General features: G+C 35.7%; 1 protein-coding gene across 10 annotated transcripts in view; it reads right to left on the bottom strand.

Annotated features, from left to right (window-relative positions):
* The window catches only part of RYR2 (ryanodine receptor 2), a 377449-nt gene that overhangs the window by 80916 nt on the left and 276400 nt on the right, over window positions 1–20133 (bottom strand). For 5 of the 10 annotated variants that reach the window (XM_088161537.1, XM_088161539.1, XM_088161542.1 and 2 more), the window contains 8 exons: window positions 19053–19128; window positions 16543–16669; window positions 13300–13415; window positions 11699–11763; window positions 9589–9710; window positions 6514–6563; window positions 2756–2816; window positions 848–1086 (listed from right to left, as the gene is read on the bottom strand). In XM_088161537.1, coding sequence (XP_088017663.1) covers window positions 848–1086; window positions 2756–2816; window positions 6514–6563; window positions 9589–9710; window positions 11699–11763; window positions 13300–13415; window positions 16543–16669; window positions 19053–19128 — 856 coding nt within the window. The remainder of the gene's footprint in view (window positions 1–847; window positions 1087–2755; window positions 2817–6513; window positions 6564–9588; window positions 9711–11698; window positions 11764–13299; window positions 13416–16542; window positions 16670–19052; window positions 19129–20133) is intronic. The other 5 variants (XM_088161538.1, XM_088161540.1, XM_088161543.1 and 2 more) reach the window with 1 other exon arrangement.

The raw sequence follows: 20133 nt of genomic DNA, 5'->3' as shown, positions 1-20133 counted from the left end.
ATCCATCAATACAACTCCAAATTTTGGAAGAGTTCTTTTAAGTCTACTTTAAATTATACTTTTTGTAGATTCTAAAAAGAGAAAAAATGTAACTCAGTGTTCTTTTCCTCCAGGTCCTTCTCGTGGATTTTCGTAACTGAGTAACTGAGTTAGCTATGCAGGGCAGGATTTCCCCCTTTAGTGCCATCTGGACAGTGATATTTCTGCGAGTTCCTAAAATATATAAAATTTAAGTTTTGTGTGCAGACTGCAAAGTCTTCAAAATTTTGGCTGCAAAATTTTGGGTTTAGGAAAATAAAGGACCACTGAATCCACTACAATCAGAGTCTTCACAGAAATACAATATACAGGCTCCCTTCTCTGGTGTCTGAATTCCTCAGGAGCTCCTTCCATTCTTCCCTTTTCCCTTGAATTTTCAGAAATTAAGGACCCACCCAGATTCCCCCCTAACTGAAACTGAGGTGCATGTATGATGGTGTAACATCATTCTTGTATTATAACCTTATTTACAGACAGAGTAAAGACAAAGTAACTTACACAAAGTGAATTCTTACACATGAAGTAATCACAGTAAATCTAAGATAAAGTTATAAACAAAACTGATCCTTCTGATTTTCTAATCATGGATACGTCTGCTTCAATATTTATTTAGAGTCCACTAAAACCTATAGACTGTTTTTGGTTGACTGCTGGAAATATTTGATTAAATCAATAAAAATTTGGTTAAAATTACATAGGATTTGTCCTTCTTTAATAGTATTGAGGGTCTAGTAATGCTTACTAACATGACACTATGGATATTTTAATGGCCCTTCTACATATATATATATGATAATATGATACATACATATCAAATCTTCCCCAAATTGATGCTGTCCAATATGCTCAAATAATGAAGATAGCACTGGCAGAAGAGCAACTGTGGTGTAATTAATGATCTGTGTAACTCCTTTTGGCTGGTTTCTGCTGTGTGTAAACTGGCCTTGCTTAAGATTTTCCATTGTTTTCTCCAGATCCTCAGCAGCATTGTCCAAAAATGCTCTCAATGCCATCCTAACAGACTCCAGACCAGTTTTCATCACGGTCCTGTTTATAGCATGCAAAAAGAATGAAGAAGAATATTCTGTTAGACAAGCATGGAATAAAGCTTAGTCCTGGATTATATGAAATCGATAACAGAGATCTGAAGAGAAATCTTTAATCTTTTAACACTGCAAATTCTCCTCAGAGCAGATTAACTGCCTGAAAACAAGTTTCATGGGTATTCTGCAGAACACAAGGATACTTTATCTGTTTTTCTGCCAAGCAAATAGTCCTTCAAAATTTATAAAGTGATTCATTTGCCTTCAAAGAGGAAAAAAACCAAAAGGCACATAATAAAAAAAGAATTAGTAGATCTGGGATTTCTGACTCTAGAAAGAGAACTGTCTTAAACTAGAAGTCAGAAAATCTTCCTAATTTTAAGTCATATTTCTGTCTCCAGAACAATGGCACCAGAAAGGAATGAGTAAAAACAACCATATCTGTTAAAATCAAATCAAATCAACCAATCAATCAATCAATAAATGCATTTATTATGTAACTGTAGCATTATAATCAATGATGTAAAGATATAATCCAGGAGAATTATTATATTATTTAACAAGCTCAATCACAAAGATCCTTTGTTTAAGGAAAGCATCCATTTAGGCATGCCTGAAATAAATTGAGGTGATGTTCTTTTGTAAATTGAGTATCAGTCCAGTTCTTTTAGTCTGATTGTTTATTTTAAAGAGTGAATATATACAGTTTCAAGAGCAGTATCTTTAAACTTCCATGTTACCTCCATTAATTCCTTAATCTCCATCTGGAACTATTTTCCCATCTCTACCAAGAGCTGAATTACTGACCTTCACTTGTATCTGGATTCCATCTGTGTGAATGCATGGACCATTAAAGACAAAAAAACCCCAAGATACTGCAAACTAAAGGTGTACCATGAAAGAGCTGAGCCATATTAACGGCCATGATCATGACTCTACCCCCTAGCAGATGGAATATAAAAATTTTCCATAAAATCAACTGCAAAGATAACGAGAAAAATAACTATCTGCACATAATGCAGCCAATTGTTTTGAAACTTAATGGAAAGCGAGAAAAGTCACCTTAAAATTTCCATGGAGGCAGTTTAAGCTATCATTTTGTTTAAAACTGCAAAGATCTAAAATTCAACTATCAGTAAATATGGTTGACTTTACAGTAAATTAAAAGCAACACCTCCAATATATCAAGGTTGTCTCATCCATAAGCCTCACTTAAGCAGTTCAATTTAACATAAAAGTAGCACTGAATTCTAGGCAAAAGGTTTGTGATTTTTTCAAATTAGAACCTGAACCAATTCTGCAAAGAAGACACTGTACGAGACAGACTTACCACGCACTTAACTCCTGAATTTTTTGATTAAACAGTGTAAGGAAAATAATAAAGTATTTCTAACTTTATTGTGGTTTTGAGAAAGTGACATGATTAAAACCACACAAACTAACAGCCAGAAGTTTCTGGACACCACTGATCCATAATGAAGTTTAAAGTGTAACCTACAAATAGTGTCCTGTCAAATCCTAGTAATTGACCTGCTTTGCAACAGGAATCTTTTCAGCACTGCAACTTCTCGAGAGTTGAAATTCTGTAGCCTTACACAGGTAGCCCAGATGCAACTGCACGTTACTTTCTTCAGTGATCGTCCTTGTACTTTGGAAAATATAATCAGTATTACCTTGCATCCAAGGTCTGTCCCAGTATGTGAAGACAGTTGACTATTGATGTTGCATCATTTCCTAGAGAGGGAGGAAAATTATCCATCAATTAAGCTGAGCATAGCATATAGCTCATTGACACACTGCTAACTGTACCTCTGGATTTCATGAAAGAATAAATGACATAGCAGAAGGGCAACTGAACTTCTGCATAATTTCAAGTTAAAAAAACATGCAGTTTTTTGTCTTAGCCTTGTTTACAAAAATGCAGTAACTAGAGGCAGGAAAGCATCTCTCATAAAATAGCTGAGGCAATCAAGATGGCACTCAAATGTGGGGTTAATTAGAGCTGCAGCGCATTGTCTCATTTTCATTTGATTTCTCTAAGTTTTGCTTTAATTACTTCAAGTTTATCTGATTGTTTATCTTCCCCCTCTCAATAACATAAAAGCTGTTAACTTTCCAAAGTTGCTAAAGAAGGAAGAGAACACCCATAAAAACGTCATTAAGAAAGTCAGTTCCCTGGTGTTCCCCCATAGTCTGCAGTCTTAATTGGGTCCTTGACATAATACACATATTCTGTAATTATTTTTTCCTGTTTAGGTATGTAAAAAGAGGACTTACACACAACAAGCCTTCTATACATACGTACATCCCAAAATGCTGCCATGTACAAGCCTCTTTCCTCTAAGATCACTTTTTAAGTCCAGAACAGATGTACAGCACACAAATTTGAACCACAGCCTATTTTTAAATTTACTTTTTAAAATGAAATTATGCAAAAATAAAACTCCTTTTCTTGCTTCTCTTTAGATTTTCTTGATTAAAAAAAGGAGAAACGAATTGAATGTTTAAGAAAGATTTCTGAAAATACTTCTGTCTGCATACAATGATACAGCATACTATATTTTCTCACTAGCGGTTATTTCTTAAAAAAACAAGCAAAAATTCAAGTAAAATTAGTAATTGTTTCAGTGAACTAGAGATTTTAAAAGATAAATTGCAAGGAAGGTGTGGGAGGTTCACTGCAGCACTGAGAAAGTGATTCTATGCTATCAAAATTAGGAAATACTCTTGTGGTGTTCATCCACAGCAGATTAAACAAACCGGAACCACAGCTTCCATGGCTGCCTCATCCAGGCAGCCTCACCTTTTTGTCACTGGCATGTGTGATCATGCAATGGTACAGCAAGCAGATAAAAAAGCTGAGGCAACCTAAAAAAATCCTACCAAAATCACCACCCCAAAATATTAAGTTTTTTTGTCAGATCAAACTTTTTTCCTTATTATTATTCCTATAATCTATTCCTGGTGATAGGAATGCCTGTGCTGATGAGAAGAGTGCAGGACTGTGTTACTGACAGCAGGTATGGAGGGAAGTACTCAAAGTACACCAGACTGTGGATTAGACCATCACAGAACCATGGAATGGCTTGGGTTGGAGGGGACCTTAAAGATTATATAGGCCCAATCTCCTGCTGTGGGCAGGGACACCTTCCACTAGAAAAGGCTTGCTCAAAGCCCCATCCAGCCCAGCCTGAACACTTCCACGGATGAGGCAGCCACAAATTCTCAGCAACCTACTTCAGAAAATTACTTACTAGAAATTTAAGCAGTTTAAAAACTGAATCAAGCTACTTACACAAACTTGGTTTTTAAATTGAGAAAACATAAATTAATACGTTCAATGCACCAAAATTATTCACTGAAATCTTTCCATTTCTGCCCAGTAATACTACTGAAAATAAATCAATATAGTCTTCCCAACGTACAGCCACAGCCCTCAAACAGTAAATTAATGTAGTCAAAATCAACTTTCACATTGTAAAGAACTAATGATTCCATGCTAAATGATAATTCCATCATCTCAATGACTCTCTCAAATAACAAATGTGACTATTTAAATTCACTCTGTAAGACATGTATGCTTAATTTCCCAATTAAACAAGCTCCTATATACATCTTAAGCTATATGACTTTCACTGATGATTTTCATAAATGCAGCTGTATATTTAGAAGTGCCATTCGAATTCACAGTAATATAAAATACCTATACAGCAAAACTATATAGAATTTTTGATATTTGTTACAGCAAACTCCACACTATCCATAAAAGTTATTATTGAGTAACGCTTGCTCACACAAAATGCACAAATAACTTTCTAGGCCCCAGGTGTGCTCACTTATGAGCATCTTCTCTTCCACAAAGCCTTTGTCTTTGCTGGAAGAAGTGCAACTCTTAATCAGATTTTCTCACATCATGCAATTCACTTGCAAGGGAAAGCAAACTATAAGGTGATTTTGACTTGAGTTATTAAGCCCAAAGTAAACACCACAATCATACTCCATAGTCTCACACAATGACCTTGTCACAACTCATGCTGAAACTACTGTGTTGGCATAAAGATTTTGTATTCTGTTTGTTACTAGAGTCTAGGAAAAGAATTAAAAATCAAATTGTAGCCATCACAAATAATCAGCTGATCCTATCTCCTAGCACTTGAACCCAGTCAAACAACAGGAAATAAGCAAGCTGAGATGTGGAATAGAAACGATCTTTTCTTTAGTAGTGAAGAAAGTTATGTTGACTTGGGTTTTTAATTTCAACCATGACTCATTTTAGAATAAAAAACATTCTGAAAACCAAATGCACAAATAACAAAAAAAAAAGTTTTCCAAAATTTTAATAGTATACCTGAGCTAGTTCATTCTTTGAAGAAACAACCTAGGGTATAAATCAGAGCTTATGTGTAGGTTTGTGGCATATTCCACCCTTCAGAAAAAGCTGTAACAATGCCACACAGCTGCAGAAGTAACTCTATTCGTGCCATGATCTTTTGGCTTTATAGACAAATCCACCCATCTCCTCCCAAAACATTTAAAAACGATTATGTCACAAAACCTTCCGATCTTTCTTCTTAGTTAAATGTTTTTCATAATGGTCTGTAAAATTTTTAAACATCACACTGCTGCAGCAAGTGAGCTCCTTCCCTTCAAATTGAACGAAATATGCAGGAATTGAGTTAGATGCATGTTATCATAACCAAATTCTAATTCACTAGGTAATTACCCAATTAGGTATGTTCATGGATGCTGCAGTTTGCACTGCATCCATCACAGAAGCCATGTATGCACAGGATGTACTATTCCAACTCTCCTAGCACCACAGCATAAGGAAAAATAGCAAAGGAAATGACTGTGCCACACGTTGCATATAATGTACACACTTGATACGGACTTCAAATTGACTTCAATTCAGTGATTTGCACACGGCATAAGACAAACAGCGAGCTCCTGCCAAGGTCACAGAATACCAGAAAGAGAGTACACATGCGTATGTGGAGTCAAGCACATCTGGGAATATTCAAGAATTCCACAGAACATAACTCAGCATTTCAGCCCACTTCTAATTTTCTTTAATGACTTTCCAATACAAATGTGCAGTTCTGATTGTCAAATATTTTTCCCAAATGATTTAGAATAACATTACAGATCAGTAATTTTTTTATTCATCAAAATTCTTTGATACAATAATGAAACCCAAATATTAATTAAGACACAGAAAACTAAACAACCCCCAACCCCCCCAAACTGAAAACTACAAAAGCTTTTTATTCCACCTAAAAAAGTCTTTGATCTATCAATCTAAACAATTGGTGGTCTGTGTAGACCATGCATTTCAGCCATGCAGCATGCAACAAAGCAGTACTTAACACAATGCAAAAATGGCAAAGAAAACCAAGTGATGGCCATGCTAGTATTTGTCAAGTCTCCTTACCAAACAGTGAAATCCTATGCCTGACAAGAACTCCAAGTTTGCAGAACAGGCTGAAGACAAAAGAAAAAATAAAAGAGAAGAGAAGGGAAAAGGAAAAAAATAAGGGAGGGAAGGGGGGAAAAGAAAGAAAAAATAACAGCTGATATATGAGCAGGAAAAGCAACATGATGTCACGCAGAAAGAATCAATTGTCTGAGCAGAATGTGGGACAGAATACTAAAGAAAGAATTTTCAAGTGCATATCCTTAACAAACATGGTTAAATAAGCACATATTATAATCAAAAAAACAAACAAAAAATTAAAAGCAAAGCTAATTAATATAAAAGCGTTCTATACAATAACCCACAAGGAAATAACCATCAAAGCTTTAAAAAGTAAAATGTGGTCATTGTGCTACACAGGATATCACTAACAATTTGAAAATATAAGGTTAAGGGAATCAGATTAACTGAGGTGTGTGATGGCAGATGTTTAACTAGTTCAATTAGGATCTTGTAACTTGAATATAGGAGGAATTTCTTTTCAATTAAGCTTTTTTAAAAATATCACCTCTTACATGATTTGAAACAATATGACCAATGATTTTGTTTCACATGTTTGAACTATTTCCTGTGCTGATGAACAGCACTCCATTGAGAAAAAAGAGGAGTGAAATTTTGTGTTAATTCAGAGAAGCAGGAGTAAACTGCCCTACTCAAATTGACCTGGGCTCCAGATTAAGGAGGAATTAAATCAATCTTCATGATCTGGTTTGATGTGAGAATTTTCACCATGAATATCCATTTTGGTGTTATTATTTTATGCTGCAAACCCCTTCATCTGCTATAAATGACATGAACAATATCATGTCATTTTATCAAGCTACTTAATTAATAGGCACACTGGCTATTTATTAGCCTCCAATTTAAAAGCAAAAGGTATAATAAGCATGTCTGCACAGCCTATGGATGAGTTCTGGACATGTTGTTCCATTGACAGACAAGAGCACGGTGTCAAATGGAAACATTTATGTCCAGAATCACAACAGCCAGGTTAATGTGGTATTGAATCCAGCTAATTAGCCAATGCACACTCTAGCAACAGCAACTGCTCTGTTTTAGAAATGAGTCTGCTTGGTGCGTGTTTGGGGATCTCTGTTCACTTTTCATTCCATGATGCAGACATATACTATATATTCTTTTATGAGGATCTTGGATCACCAAGTCCAACTCGAAAAGCTGTAGAGAAGCATGGTAGCATCTTGCAGATTTTGTGTCCATTCTGGAAAAGACATAAATAGTTCACCACTCTATCCTATGTTCTGACATACAAATGTTACTGAACTGACTGTACCATTCAGTAGATGCCATGCTTTCACAAAGTGAGACTGAAGCTATTGTCTAGAGTCTCTTCAGTTGAGGTCAAATAAATAAATAAATAAATAACTCAAAATTTCTAATACCTAGATTGATGTTCAGAACAAATTTCATGCAACTACAGGAGTTCAAGAACTTGTAACATGGTCTACTGGATGAGAAATTTGAAAAACCCAATCATGAAGAGGTTGGTTACAAATACAACAGAATATAATACCACCACATTTCAGGAAGAAGCCTGACCCATATTTGTCAGCAAAATAGATCTGGATTTACTGTATTTTCCGAATACGGAATGGTTGCTGCATATGCTAAGACACTCACTGCATTATCAAAATCCAAAATTATACTCTTCCATAGCTTAATGAATGCAAGTTTGTCTTCACTGGAGAAGGAAAGCAGCCAGGAAACACCCTTAGCTTGAAACAAATTCTGTGTAGGAGATGTACTCAATAGAATTGGCTATTATTCATCCAAGATTTCCTTGTATCTATTTCCTTCTCCCTGGCTGACATGTCTGCATAGCACATAACCCAATCAAGTATGGCAGCAGCTCTGACCTTTTTGCAGGACTGTATGTTCAGGAATCTCACACAGCTATAGAGCACATGTGCACAAAATCCTGAATCTCTGTGCAGGAGGTATGCTGATGTATCTGACATATTCCAGAAGTAGGGAGTTTATTGGCATGACTTAACAACTGTAAAAATACTGTTATCCAGGACATTACCGACAGAAACTTAGCAGCTCATAGGACGGGAAAATTATTTATATACATGCATTATTTTATATGCATGATACAGGCTTTAAATCCCTTGAAGAACAGCATTCAGATAACTGCCAGGTCAGATTAGCCCATGAGATGATGCAAATTCAAGACAGCCATTACTGACTTGAGCTTAATATTGTGCTAGAAACTTCACTCAGTATTTACACAGTCTTGCAAGCCCTGCATGTCTGTATGACCACCAACTGGCTGTCAGGCTCAAAATACAGCAATACAATATTGCATGGCTCATGCCCAAGAACAGCCAAGAAGGCAACCATCACACATACCCACATTACAGGTACTCAAGAGGTTCTGTGTGAAGCTTGTAATCCACCTTACTAAATGGGAGATCTGGGTTTCAGTTCAATCAGAACTGAAATTAAATGAAAACATCTTAGAAGATGATCTTAAAAAAGGAGTAACTTCTGGGAAAGAATCAAGTATTTCTGTGATACTACTACTCATTACTATTTATTAAACTAAAGAGCAGAAAGAAAGCAACTCCCTTATTTCTAATTGTTATGAGGGACATTAATAATTATATTTATTGAAACTCAGCTACAAATAAGTTTGGCTTGTAAATCTAACATAAAATTTTGCAGGAATAATGATTTCAGTATATACCTATTTCTAGCAGTGAACACTGATACAGAACTGTATAACCTGTGCCACACACTGTGCAAGTGTTTCGCTGTTGGATATAAGGATAAATTGAAGTTCCCTGCATGCTAAAACCATCACCTTTTAAACAGCACATAATAATAACTCTGTACTCCTCTATATTTTATACAATGAATTTTCCTAATGGGAAAAGAAAGTGAAAAATGTTTAATTTGTTTGTACAGAAAAGTATCTCTGTGCCCCCTTCTTCTCACTTTCCCACAATCAACTGCTGCTCTTTAAAGACCAACACACACATGCATAGACATTAATATTGATTTAAGCTTTACCTTGTCACCATTTCTTTCTCTTTATTAGAGGCATGGCCTCCACTGCTGAGAGGCCTACTTGCTGAAGATAAGAAATACAGGCGATGATTTTTAAAATACTGATCAATCAAAGGGAGCACAACCTGAAATTATATCAGAAAGACTGGTTATGTCAGGACCTTCTTTGCTATGTTCTGTATTATACTTTTAAGTCACAACTGAAGACAGGAAATCTCAAACAGGTTTTCGATTTTAAAACTGTTATATATATCTTTTTGGATTTTTCTTTAATAGCTATTCCTCTGAATTTATTTCATATTCAAGGCACTTAATATGTCATCAAGAAAGGCAGCAGAAATTTACATTATCACTGCGACTTATCTGTGTTTTTTTTAGGAGGAGTACAAGGCAGAAAGTATAATTTAATTTTATCTCATAAATTAAGACTTTTCCTACACCATATAACCAAACACAACTATTTCTCTTTGTTATAATGTAGGTTTAAAAATATTTACCTACCACTGTAAGCATGCTAACAGCACTTAGTTCTAGACTTTTCAAATAAAACTCCCAAAACAACTGCATTTACTAAAGGCTTGTGCCGCAGAAGTTTTCCTGTTTGATTCCTGCAGTGATTATTAATCAGTGCCCACTACAGATGTCAGCCGGGAGGAGATCCAAAATAAATGGCCAAAAAGAAAATATGAAATTGCTTCTTTTTTGGAGCACGGTTCACAGGAGAGTGGAATGCTAGCTCCTGAGTCAAATGGAAGTACTCTAAGGGACTGAAATAACAACTTACTGCAAAGGATACCAGGGTTAGAAAATGCTGCAAAGAGTTGCCTTTTTTATTCACTGAAGAATTCAAAAGGCATTTTGAATATGCAAATATCATACAAGCCTTTATGTGTGAAAGGCATCAGCAGATTTTCTCGGTTTATAAGGCGTAAAATGGTGACAGTAAAAGGACAACTGTGCTGAAAGGAATTTCATGACTGTCAGGAGGAATGGGAAGTGCAAAGTCCTGCACTTGGGGAGGAATAATTCCAGTTACCAGCCCACACTGAGGGCTAATCAGCTGAAAAGTAGTTTTTCAAAGAAGGACCAGGGGATTCTCGGCAGGCAGAAAACAGACCATGAGCAAAAAATGTAATCTTATTGCAAAGGCAGCCAACAGCATCCTGGATTGAACTAGACAGAGTGCTTGTCAGCAGGTCCAGAGAGGGGTTCTCCCTCTCCACTGAGCTCTGGTGAGACCACAATCTGAAGTGCTGTGTCTGGTTCTGGGCTCCCCAGTACAAGAGAAACATTGATATATGGGAGAGAGTCCAGTGAAGGGTCACAAAGATGATTAAGGAATTAGAGGATTTTTCAAATTACAGAAGATTGAGGAAGCTGGGACCGTAACCTAGGGAAGAGAAGGCTCAGGGAAGATCTCATCAATGTGTGTAAATATCTGAACAGAGGGCATAAAGAAAATAGACCCAAGGTCTTTCCAACTGCAACAGGACCACAGTCAGTGGGCACAAACTGAAATATGGTAGGTTCTCTCAGACCACTTTTTTACTGTCAGAGTGACTGAGCACCAGCACAGGTTGCCCAGAGAGACTGTGGAATCTCTGCCCTTGGAGATACTCAAAAGATATCTGGAGATGGTTCTCTGACACTGCTAAGGGCCCTTCCAACCTCAGCCAGGGTCTTGTGGAGACAATAGCATGGTTTTAAAACAAGAGAAATAACTACCATGACACTGACAGATACACAGCCATGTTAATTTCAGTAACTACTGCTCACATTAATCAGCCTGAAGATTGTAAAAGAGAAAAATCTTCAAAATTAGACAAAGCAGAAAACAGAAAATGTGGGGAGCTTTTGAACAACATTATATGAGTAGCTGCATATCATGGAGCAGAAAATAACAGGAATAAAAATATATTGCCCTGTAATCTTCCTACATGTATACTTCATCCCACATGGTTTTAAAACTATTTTTATTACTGCTCTTTTTAATTAATCAAAGAATAAATTTAGCACAGAAAAACACAATTATAACAATAACAGTCACAGAAAAATATGTTCTCACTTCTGTTAATCACTATGTTGACAAAGAAAAACCAAAAATATACTGTACTTTGGCAAAAAACTTGATTTCTTGTTCATACGGGAATTGCTCTCCTTTGCCTCTGCTGCCACCATCTGCAGAGAGAAGAAAAATAAGTTCCCTGTCATATATCCTAATTACAGTCTATTCTGCACTTTTCTTAGGAAGTGTACAGTATAAACAAATAATACTGGTCATCTTTAGAGGCAGATTTAAGGTACCTTAAACAGAATAGGCACTAGTTAAAGTGGCATTTTATGGCTACCTCGTTAGAGGAAAAGTAACAGCAAATAAAACGTATAAAGAATAACTGTCCAAATCTTGACAAAAGTGTAGGCATCTCATAGTCCAAAGAGATATGGGTGTTTTTGTGAGATAAAAATCTGGTGCTATGTTTATGTTTTCCTGTTACAGGTTACAATTTGGAAACCTGAACTCAGATTCTAATAAAATACCTTTCTCCAGTTGTTCCCAGGAAAAACAGAATTAATGAATTTTCATTCCTCATTCGTGAACTTGGTACTAAAGAACAAAATTAATGGCTAGATTTACCCAACTAAAATTTAAATTGCTTCACTTTTCCCTATTTTCCCCCTTTTTTCACGATAAAAAACAAAACCTCTTTCACAATAAAATCTCTTACAGCTCTCAAACTATTATCATTTATTTAATGTCTTCTTTCCCTTAATATATTGAGGGTCTCAAATGGTATTTGTTCCACCAATGTTTCTAGTGTTTCAGTATTTAATCATTATCATTTTTGCACTTATTCGAAATTTATGTAATTAAGAATGATGAAGTCATGGTAATCAAGCATTAGCAGCAGAAGTAGCCTCGTGAGTTATCAAGACCAGACTTTTGCTATTGTAAGTAACCATGGAAGAAAATAATTACTCATAAATTTGATAAATTTCCACATTCAAACTAGATTGATTTTTAGATGAGCATTGATTTATTCAACCTCCCTGATGTTCCTGTTACTGTCATTTACAGGATATATGACTATGAGGCACAGTATATGGTTTGTATCATTGCAACTCCCACGGTCACAACAGAAGCAGCATCTGGCCAGTTTTTTTGGTTTTTATGTATCATGTGTGAAGCTGGCTTAGGTCACCAAACTTTTTATTTTTTTATCTCCACCAAAAGCAGAGAATGTTAAATCCTTCATTGTGCTGTTGACAAAACATGTGCTGGATATTTCTGAAAGAACATTCCCATTGTGGGAGTTTGTTGAAGAGGTTTCCCTTTTTGAGAGAAAATTTCAGAATAGTACAAATGACTGGTTTCATTTGGTCTCTAAAAAAGGGATTACATGTGAATAGTAACTACTATTGTGAACATGTGAAAAATTATAATTTAGTGCGTAAATGCAAGGGGGCAGCTAGTTTTATTTTTTAAAGAATGAAAGTCAAATTTTAGCTGAAAATTTTTAATCTGATGAATGAATATGGGAATTTGGAATGAATTTTGTAACTCCAAAATTCATGATCTTCATCAACTACAGGAAATTAAAGGAAAAAATTAGTCCAGAAATGTACTAATCTTTCAAAAATTTTTCAGGTTGTTTTTTATAACATCAGACATCTTAGCTAATAATTGTTTTTAAAAATGTGCAAGGGGTACTATACCAAACTCCAAAATGTACTGATGGGCTTCATCCACATATCTTATAAGTTGCTGAAGGAAACTGTAGGCAAAGCGTTTCTCAATGGAAGGCGTGTCTAATTCCAGGTCCTTAAGTCCCCTGTAAAAAGAAGCGAGTAAATTTTTACACATGCAGAAGGACTCAAAACCATCTTACCTCTCCATGTAGTCTGACATAATTTCCTCTGGTAAGGATAATGTGCTTATTAATATAAGATTTTTTTGTGTTTGATGTAAGCAGCACTGTCACACTTACTTAGGTTTTAAGCAATTCGTTAAGACACAATCAGATTTCCCAACCAGAAGGTTAGAAAAAAACTACACTTGTCAATCAAAATAATCCACGATTATTGTAATTTCTTTCCATTACTTGTAAGGCATTACCATCTTACATTTCCCTACAAGGATTGATTCTTGGGTGAGGAAGTTTGGAGGCTGAAAAAATACTTTGATTTAAACAATCAAACTAGAAGTAAATCTAATATCCATCACTGCAGACATTTCCTGAAAAGTCTTCTTGCAATGGAAAAGTTTTGAATAGCTATGTAGCATTTGTGAAGAATCAGAGGAAAAACAAAACAAAGCGATGGAATTGCTTTTCCAGCATGTTCCATCCATCTTAGTTACTAGTCTGATATAAAAAACCACATCTTTCCACAAGAATGAATCTCCAAAGCCTGAGTCCATGTCATGGGATGATGTCCCTAGCAACAAGCTGGCAAGGGCAAAAGCCTTGATAGCACATGAAAAAGACATTCTTAAACAGCAAGGGAATCAGTCACACCTCATCTCCCCCTGACTCATGCACCAATTATATTGGTACTCAGCTAGGTTGCAAGTTCAAAAGTATACCTACTGCTTATATATGGAATAGAACTGCCTGTGTATTGCACGTTTATGCTTTAAATTAAAGCATACACCTAGAGACACAAATCTGGTAGACAAAAGATAAAGGAGACAATGCTGGAGAGGAAAAGTCTCAAGTTTACTAACTAAGGGACCATTAAGAAACTTCAGACACAACTTTGGAGAGGCCACCTGAACTTTGGAACTCCTTAGAGAAAGGGACATGAGAATTCGGATTATTTGAGGCAGTTCAGTACACAAAGCAATGACAGACTGAATAGAGGGGGAAGAATCAAGAAAGAGGCAAGTGCAGAAGAGATGAAAACAGGTTTCAACATAGCTGGTCACATGTAAGCTGTGGCCTGTCAAATCAATTGACTGACTGAGCCCTGTACCTCATCACTAGTGCTTGTCCTATGTCCTTATTAAATGCTTCCAAACCTGTATCCCTGTGTAATGTCACTCACTATTCCATGTGCTGTTAGGAGTAGATGGCAGCTACTGGCCAGACCAGCATCAGCTGGATACTGGGCCAGCAGCTGGAGTAAGGCTTGGGGTGTAGGTGCCCCCAGGTCTGTGATAAATGGGGTGGTGGAGATCTCATGAATCAGTAGTTGGAGATCCAGAGCTTCGGGGAACATCTCTGTGGGCCCTACAGACCCTGAGCCCAGAGTGGCAGCTTCAGCAGAGGACTGGAATAAGTGCATTTGGTAGTAGCCACTGGAGTCAGACAAGGGCATAAAGCAGGGTCGTGTCTGCAACTCCAGCAACTGGAAGTCCCAGTTGCCTGCAACTGGGGTGGGAATGCTGTGGTCTAAAAAATTCCAGCTAATGTGATGGAGCAGTGCCAGTAAGATGAGTGAGGGCTTCTGTACCAGCAGTTGAAGTGGGCCTGAGTGCCACATGCTTGGCAGGGGGCAAATGTTTCTATTTTCCCTAAAGTTATTTTGCATGGGGGTGCAGAGACCCGAATGGTCACTGTCAAATAAAGAGTGTAAAGAAATGTGAGTAAGGCACATATGGCAGAAACTACAGTGGTGAGCAGACCAGATTAAAACATGAATCAGGCCCTTGTTTGTTTAGACAAGGCAGTTGTCAAAGGTGCAGCAAGTACACTGAGTTTAACATCATGGAAAAGGCTGCATTTAACAGCATGGGAGGGTGCAGATGTAGCAAGAACTAGTTACTGGACAATGGATGTGTCCAAGTTAATGATTATTTTACCATCCTTCTCAGCTTTCTACTCCCCCCAAAAAACCCCAAAAGTCACTTTTCACTTGTGTTTAACAGCAATAAAAAGAGTTAGTACTCCTGAACACAGCTGATCATTTTGACAGAGAATAAGGAAAGAAACCTTTGCAGTCTGACATCCTTCTTTGCTCATCCTACTGCATTGACAGGAAGTAAACTCAATTATACCACCTAACCTGAAAGATTTTACCAAAATTATTAGATTAACTGTGGGACTCTAGAAATAGGCTGGAATTCATGTGACAGAAAAGAATGGAAGTGGGTGGATTTTAGGTAGATGTGCAAAGCTAATTAATTCACATTGATTACTTAAATTGATCTCAGTGACAGTTTCCCTGACTTACTAATGTTCAAGTCATGCACAGCTCAGATATGCTTTCAGCCTTTTCTAGTGATTCTGATTTCCTAAGTATACTGATGAGGCAGAAAAGACTCCAAATTAATTAGAATTTTATTCATGCTACATTTAGGAGGTAAATACACCATATTAAAATGAATTATGCTTGTTATTCTGCACACCATTCACTATTATTACATTTACACTGTGGTTTGTTTAAAAATTATTTTAAAACATCACTTTTCACTTTTAAAGTATTTTAATAATTCTGTAAATGAACTCAATTGAAATAAATGAGTCGTATGTTTTAGAAATAAAACTGTCTTATCTAACAAATTGTCTAGAAGTTCCTTTAGAGAGGGACATGTGCTTGAAGATGTGCATGAACCTGTAACTAAGAATTAATAATTCTATCACTCGTAGAAAACTAATAATTTTACTAACAGTTGGATGCACGGACACCTGCCAGAAAGAAAAGGCTGCAATATTGAGAGGGAAGGTAGAAGACATGCAGAGATTCTGGAGAACTCTGCCTCCCAAAAACCCTGCTACTGACTCTGTAATCCATTTCTTCCTTACAATATTTTAATGAAGGAGCTCATCCTGATTCCCAGGTACTGAAACATAAAAAATTATCATTGAGTTCTGGTTTTATAGAAGAAACCCCAAAAAACAAACAATAACAGGAAAGGAAAAAACCCACCACAACCAACCAAACCACAGAATAAAACAAAAGAGATCACTGAGGACTATCAGAAACCTTCTGTGACATTAATACGGAACTGAGAATTACCTGGAGACAACATATCCATTAATCTGTAGAAATTTCAGAATATCTTGTGCTTTTTCTCTGTCCTTGGCTTTTTCTTTGGCTGTTAATGTATCATAAGGAACAAGAAGGGGATGGTTGCCTCCTCCTACTATGGAGCATGAAGAGAATTAAAAATTAATGAGTTCTGTTGACATGGTAAGTCCCATTATGTAAAAGTACTATCACAATAATACACAGCACATTACAGTAAATTCTATTCTGAATTAACAGTATATTTGTCTGTTTATTTATACAAACCTTAAAAAATATTCAGATAGAAACTTGGACATGGTTACATCATTTTAACATACTTGCTACAAGTACCAGCAAAATATGCTCAACCTATTGCAAAAAACTCTTAAGGAAGAAAAAAATGCTTAACTGTTACAAACATGTATATTAACTTATTATAACTACAACTTTATTTAATGGAACTGAAAATATTTCAATGAATAATACATAATTTCCTAAGAAAACCTATATACAAATGTATAAACAAACAAACATATAAACAAATATATAAACATACATGAAATCCTACTTATAAACATTCTAATGGCAAAGTTCATCAAGTTTAGCAAGATATACAAATATAGAAAAATATATTAAAGTGATACAGTTCCACTTTATAGTAATAAAGACAGAAAATTAGAAGTCATCATTCAAACATGGTTCACACAACTGTCCAGAAAGATCAAAAGAATGCTGCAAAACCACAAGTAAAAAGAATAAACTTTATTGTATTGCTTACTAAAATCTGATGTATTGATATCTATTGCATGTAGGTATTTAATTTGGAAGGAAAATAATGCTGCTCTTGTTAATATAAATATCTGCATAAAAATCAAAATTCTTCGGAGTTCACCTTCTAAAATCACCATCACATAAAACAATAAATTCCTATGGCAATTGCTCTGAAACCCCAGGAAACTGTATGGGTAATGATAAGATTTATCTGTGAAAAAAACACTAAATAAAGTATCTAAAAATAATAATATTTTTTAAAGGAACAAATTCCCTACAGAAAATACTGGAAACATATCACTGGATGATTTTTTTTTAAGCTACATATTCTGAAATTTTCAATTAGTTCTACCTGAATACATGTAATTACAGGCAAAATGATAACCTAGTGGGTTACCACTCTGATGGTGGATTGGGTTTTTTGTTTAGTCTGGATTTGTCTTAGGAAGTACAGTCTTCAATATTGGGATGATTGGATTTTATTCTCTTATCACCAACATGATTGTAATTGTACCACATGACAGCTGAAGACAAGCAAAATGCATATAAATCCACATTATCATTTTGTTCTTGACACATGGGTAAAAGAATAAAAAGACTAGGATGTGAATATACTGAAGGAAAACCCTCAGAATTTTTGAAGGCCATGTTTTGCTCAGCTGACAAATTCATCTACTTTTCACATATAAAAACCCTCCATCAGAAGTGTCTTCTTCAATCACTACAGCCGCCTCCATCCCTCCCATTCTGCACAACACAACCAATACTATACAGTATTCTCACTGAAGTGCTTCTCATTGGCAAAATTCTGCTTTCAAAGCTACGTAATGCAGTTGAAATATGAAATATCTCATCTTTCTGTAGCCTATGACTTCCCAAACTTGGCACATCTTGAGGATACTTATCCTGAGGAAGGTTTTACAGAAAAGGAATAATATAAAAATTATATTAAGGGGAAATATAATTAAAGGCATGGCAATTTAAAGTGTTTATCAAAGGCACTTCTAGATGAAACTTTTCTTTTTTATAATACCTTAACTGCTATACCTTTTCTGGAATTTTACAAATTTAGACCAACTTTGGTGCATACAATGTATAACTAGACAACTTCAGATAAGGTAAAACCCTAGCTTAATCATTTGTGACTGAGATCTTGTTTTCTCCATGTGCTAACATAGTGTTATCTGAAAAAAACCCCAGCTTTTACACAAATAAAGAAATGCTTTAACACAGAGAAAAAAAATAGTAAATTACACAACAGATGAAAAAAAAATCGTTTAGGTAAGCATAAATCATAAAGCACATGCAATTTTTGTATGGAATCAAGTATCTGCTCTAGGTTTTTCCACTTGTCAATTCAACACATGATGTGTGCAGTACTTAGTAAACACCCTTTAGATCTACCTGCAATAAAAGAAGCTATACAAATGAAATCATAGTCCATTGGGTAATAGTCTGAAAGATTAATGCTAGAAGGAAAATGGATTAATGTGGCTTAGATTTATTTACAACCTTTGAGTTTCTTTCTCTTGATATATTTGAATTGGTAAACCACTTAAGAACAGTTACACTTGGTACTATAACTTCAGGCACTAAAAATCACAGTCAATAATAGATACTTCACTGTTTCTTCTTTGTCAATTTAAATTTGCTGTTCCTTTTTCTTCTTTTTAATGTTTTCTGAAATGTGTGATCTAAGGTAGTCACAGAAAACTTAAAATACTGTAAATATCTATAGTTAACATTACCTTTTGCTTCAAGCTCCAGTTTCTTTTTCTTTGCCCATATGTTATGATAGTTTTCAGCCATCATCTCAGCCATAGCCTTAGGAAAATGGAGAGCTTATTATTGTGAGTTGCAATGAATAACTATCAAGAAGGACAAGTTTCTGGTTGATATTAAATAACATGTTTTGTTCTCTGGGAAGTTTAATACAATTACACTGTAATGATTCACCAAAAACAAGTTTTTACTGAAAAAATGTTATATAGAATTTGGGTACAATCAGCATGGGTATGAGTCAGGAAGCTGGTGCTGAAGGAAAGAGCTCTTATTACAGAAAGCAAGGAACCATAAAGAGAAGAACAGTCTGGAAATAGTACTAGGGTGTCAAACGGGGATTTCATTCTCAAGACAGGGCCAAAAAAGAACCCTCTGAAGGCACTGTCAAGGGAAAGAGAACAGCAAGCCAGAACACTGAATCAATACTGTTACTGCTGGCTGTGGCAGACTTATTATGGACCTATGGATATAGCTTCTTCTCTGTGGATACTGTGCTCATTTGTGTAACCACACTCTTAAAACCACCAACCACTTTAGAGCATAAATTAGTCTATATATTCTTCCTATAAAACAAACTCCTTTGGACTGGTGAACTAGAAGCTAGACCCCAAACCAAGCAAAACAGACAAGCTCTCCAGTGTCTACTTAGTAGGAAGTATTTCAACATGAAACAACTTTTTAAACCCACATCTACTCTCCTCCTGGTTGTGTACTCTATACAGAGTGGTGGAATTTACCGTAGATTTCACTTTACATTCTTTCATGAACCTACAGAAACCTCATATTCAGTAAGAATTTTGAGTAATGACTATTTCTCAAAATCAATTTCTTTATTTGTGAGAATATTCATGAATTTGGAAACTTTTCAGTCCTATCTGTCCACAAGACAATTTGGTTCATAAACTTTTTTCCAGTGAATAAATTATGGTCCTGGAATATCCTGGTATTTTGACAATCCCAATTAGGACTTTAAAAGGATGCACAGTAGCCTGTGTTTTCATAGCACCTAGTAAAGCAGAGTGTTGTGAAGATGTTTTTAGAGCAAAA

This window comes from Sturnus vulgaris, chromosome 3, assembly GCF_052056855.1.
Source record: "Sturnus vulgaris isolate bStuVul1 chromosome 3, bStuVul1.hap1, whole genome shotgun sequence".
Classification (NCBI taxonomy): domain Eukaryota; kingdom Metazoa; phylum Chordata; class Aves; order Passeriformes; family Sturnidae; genus Sturnus; species Sturnus vulgaris.
The sequence above is the reverse complement of the archived record's forward strand: the minus strand, read 5'-3'. Positions and strand labels throughout refer to the sequence as shown.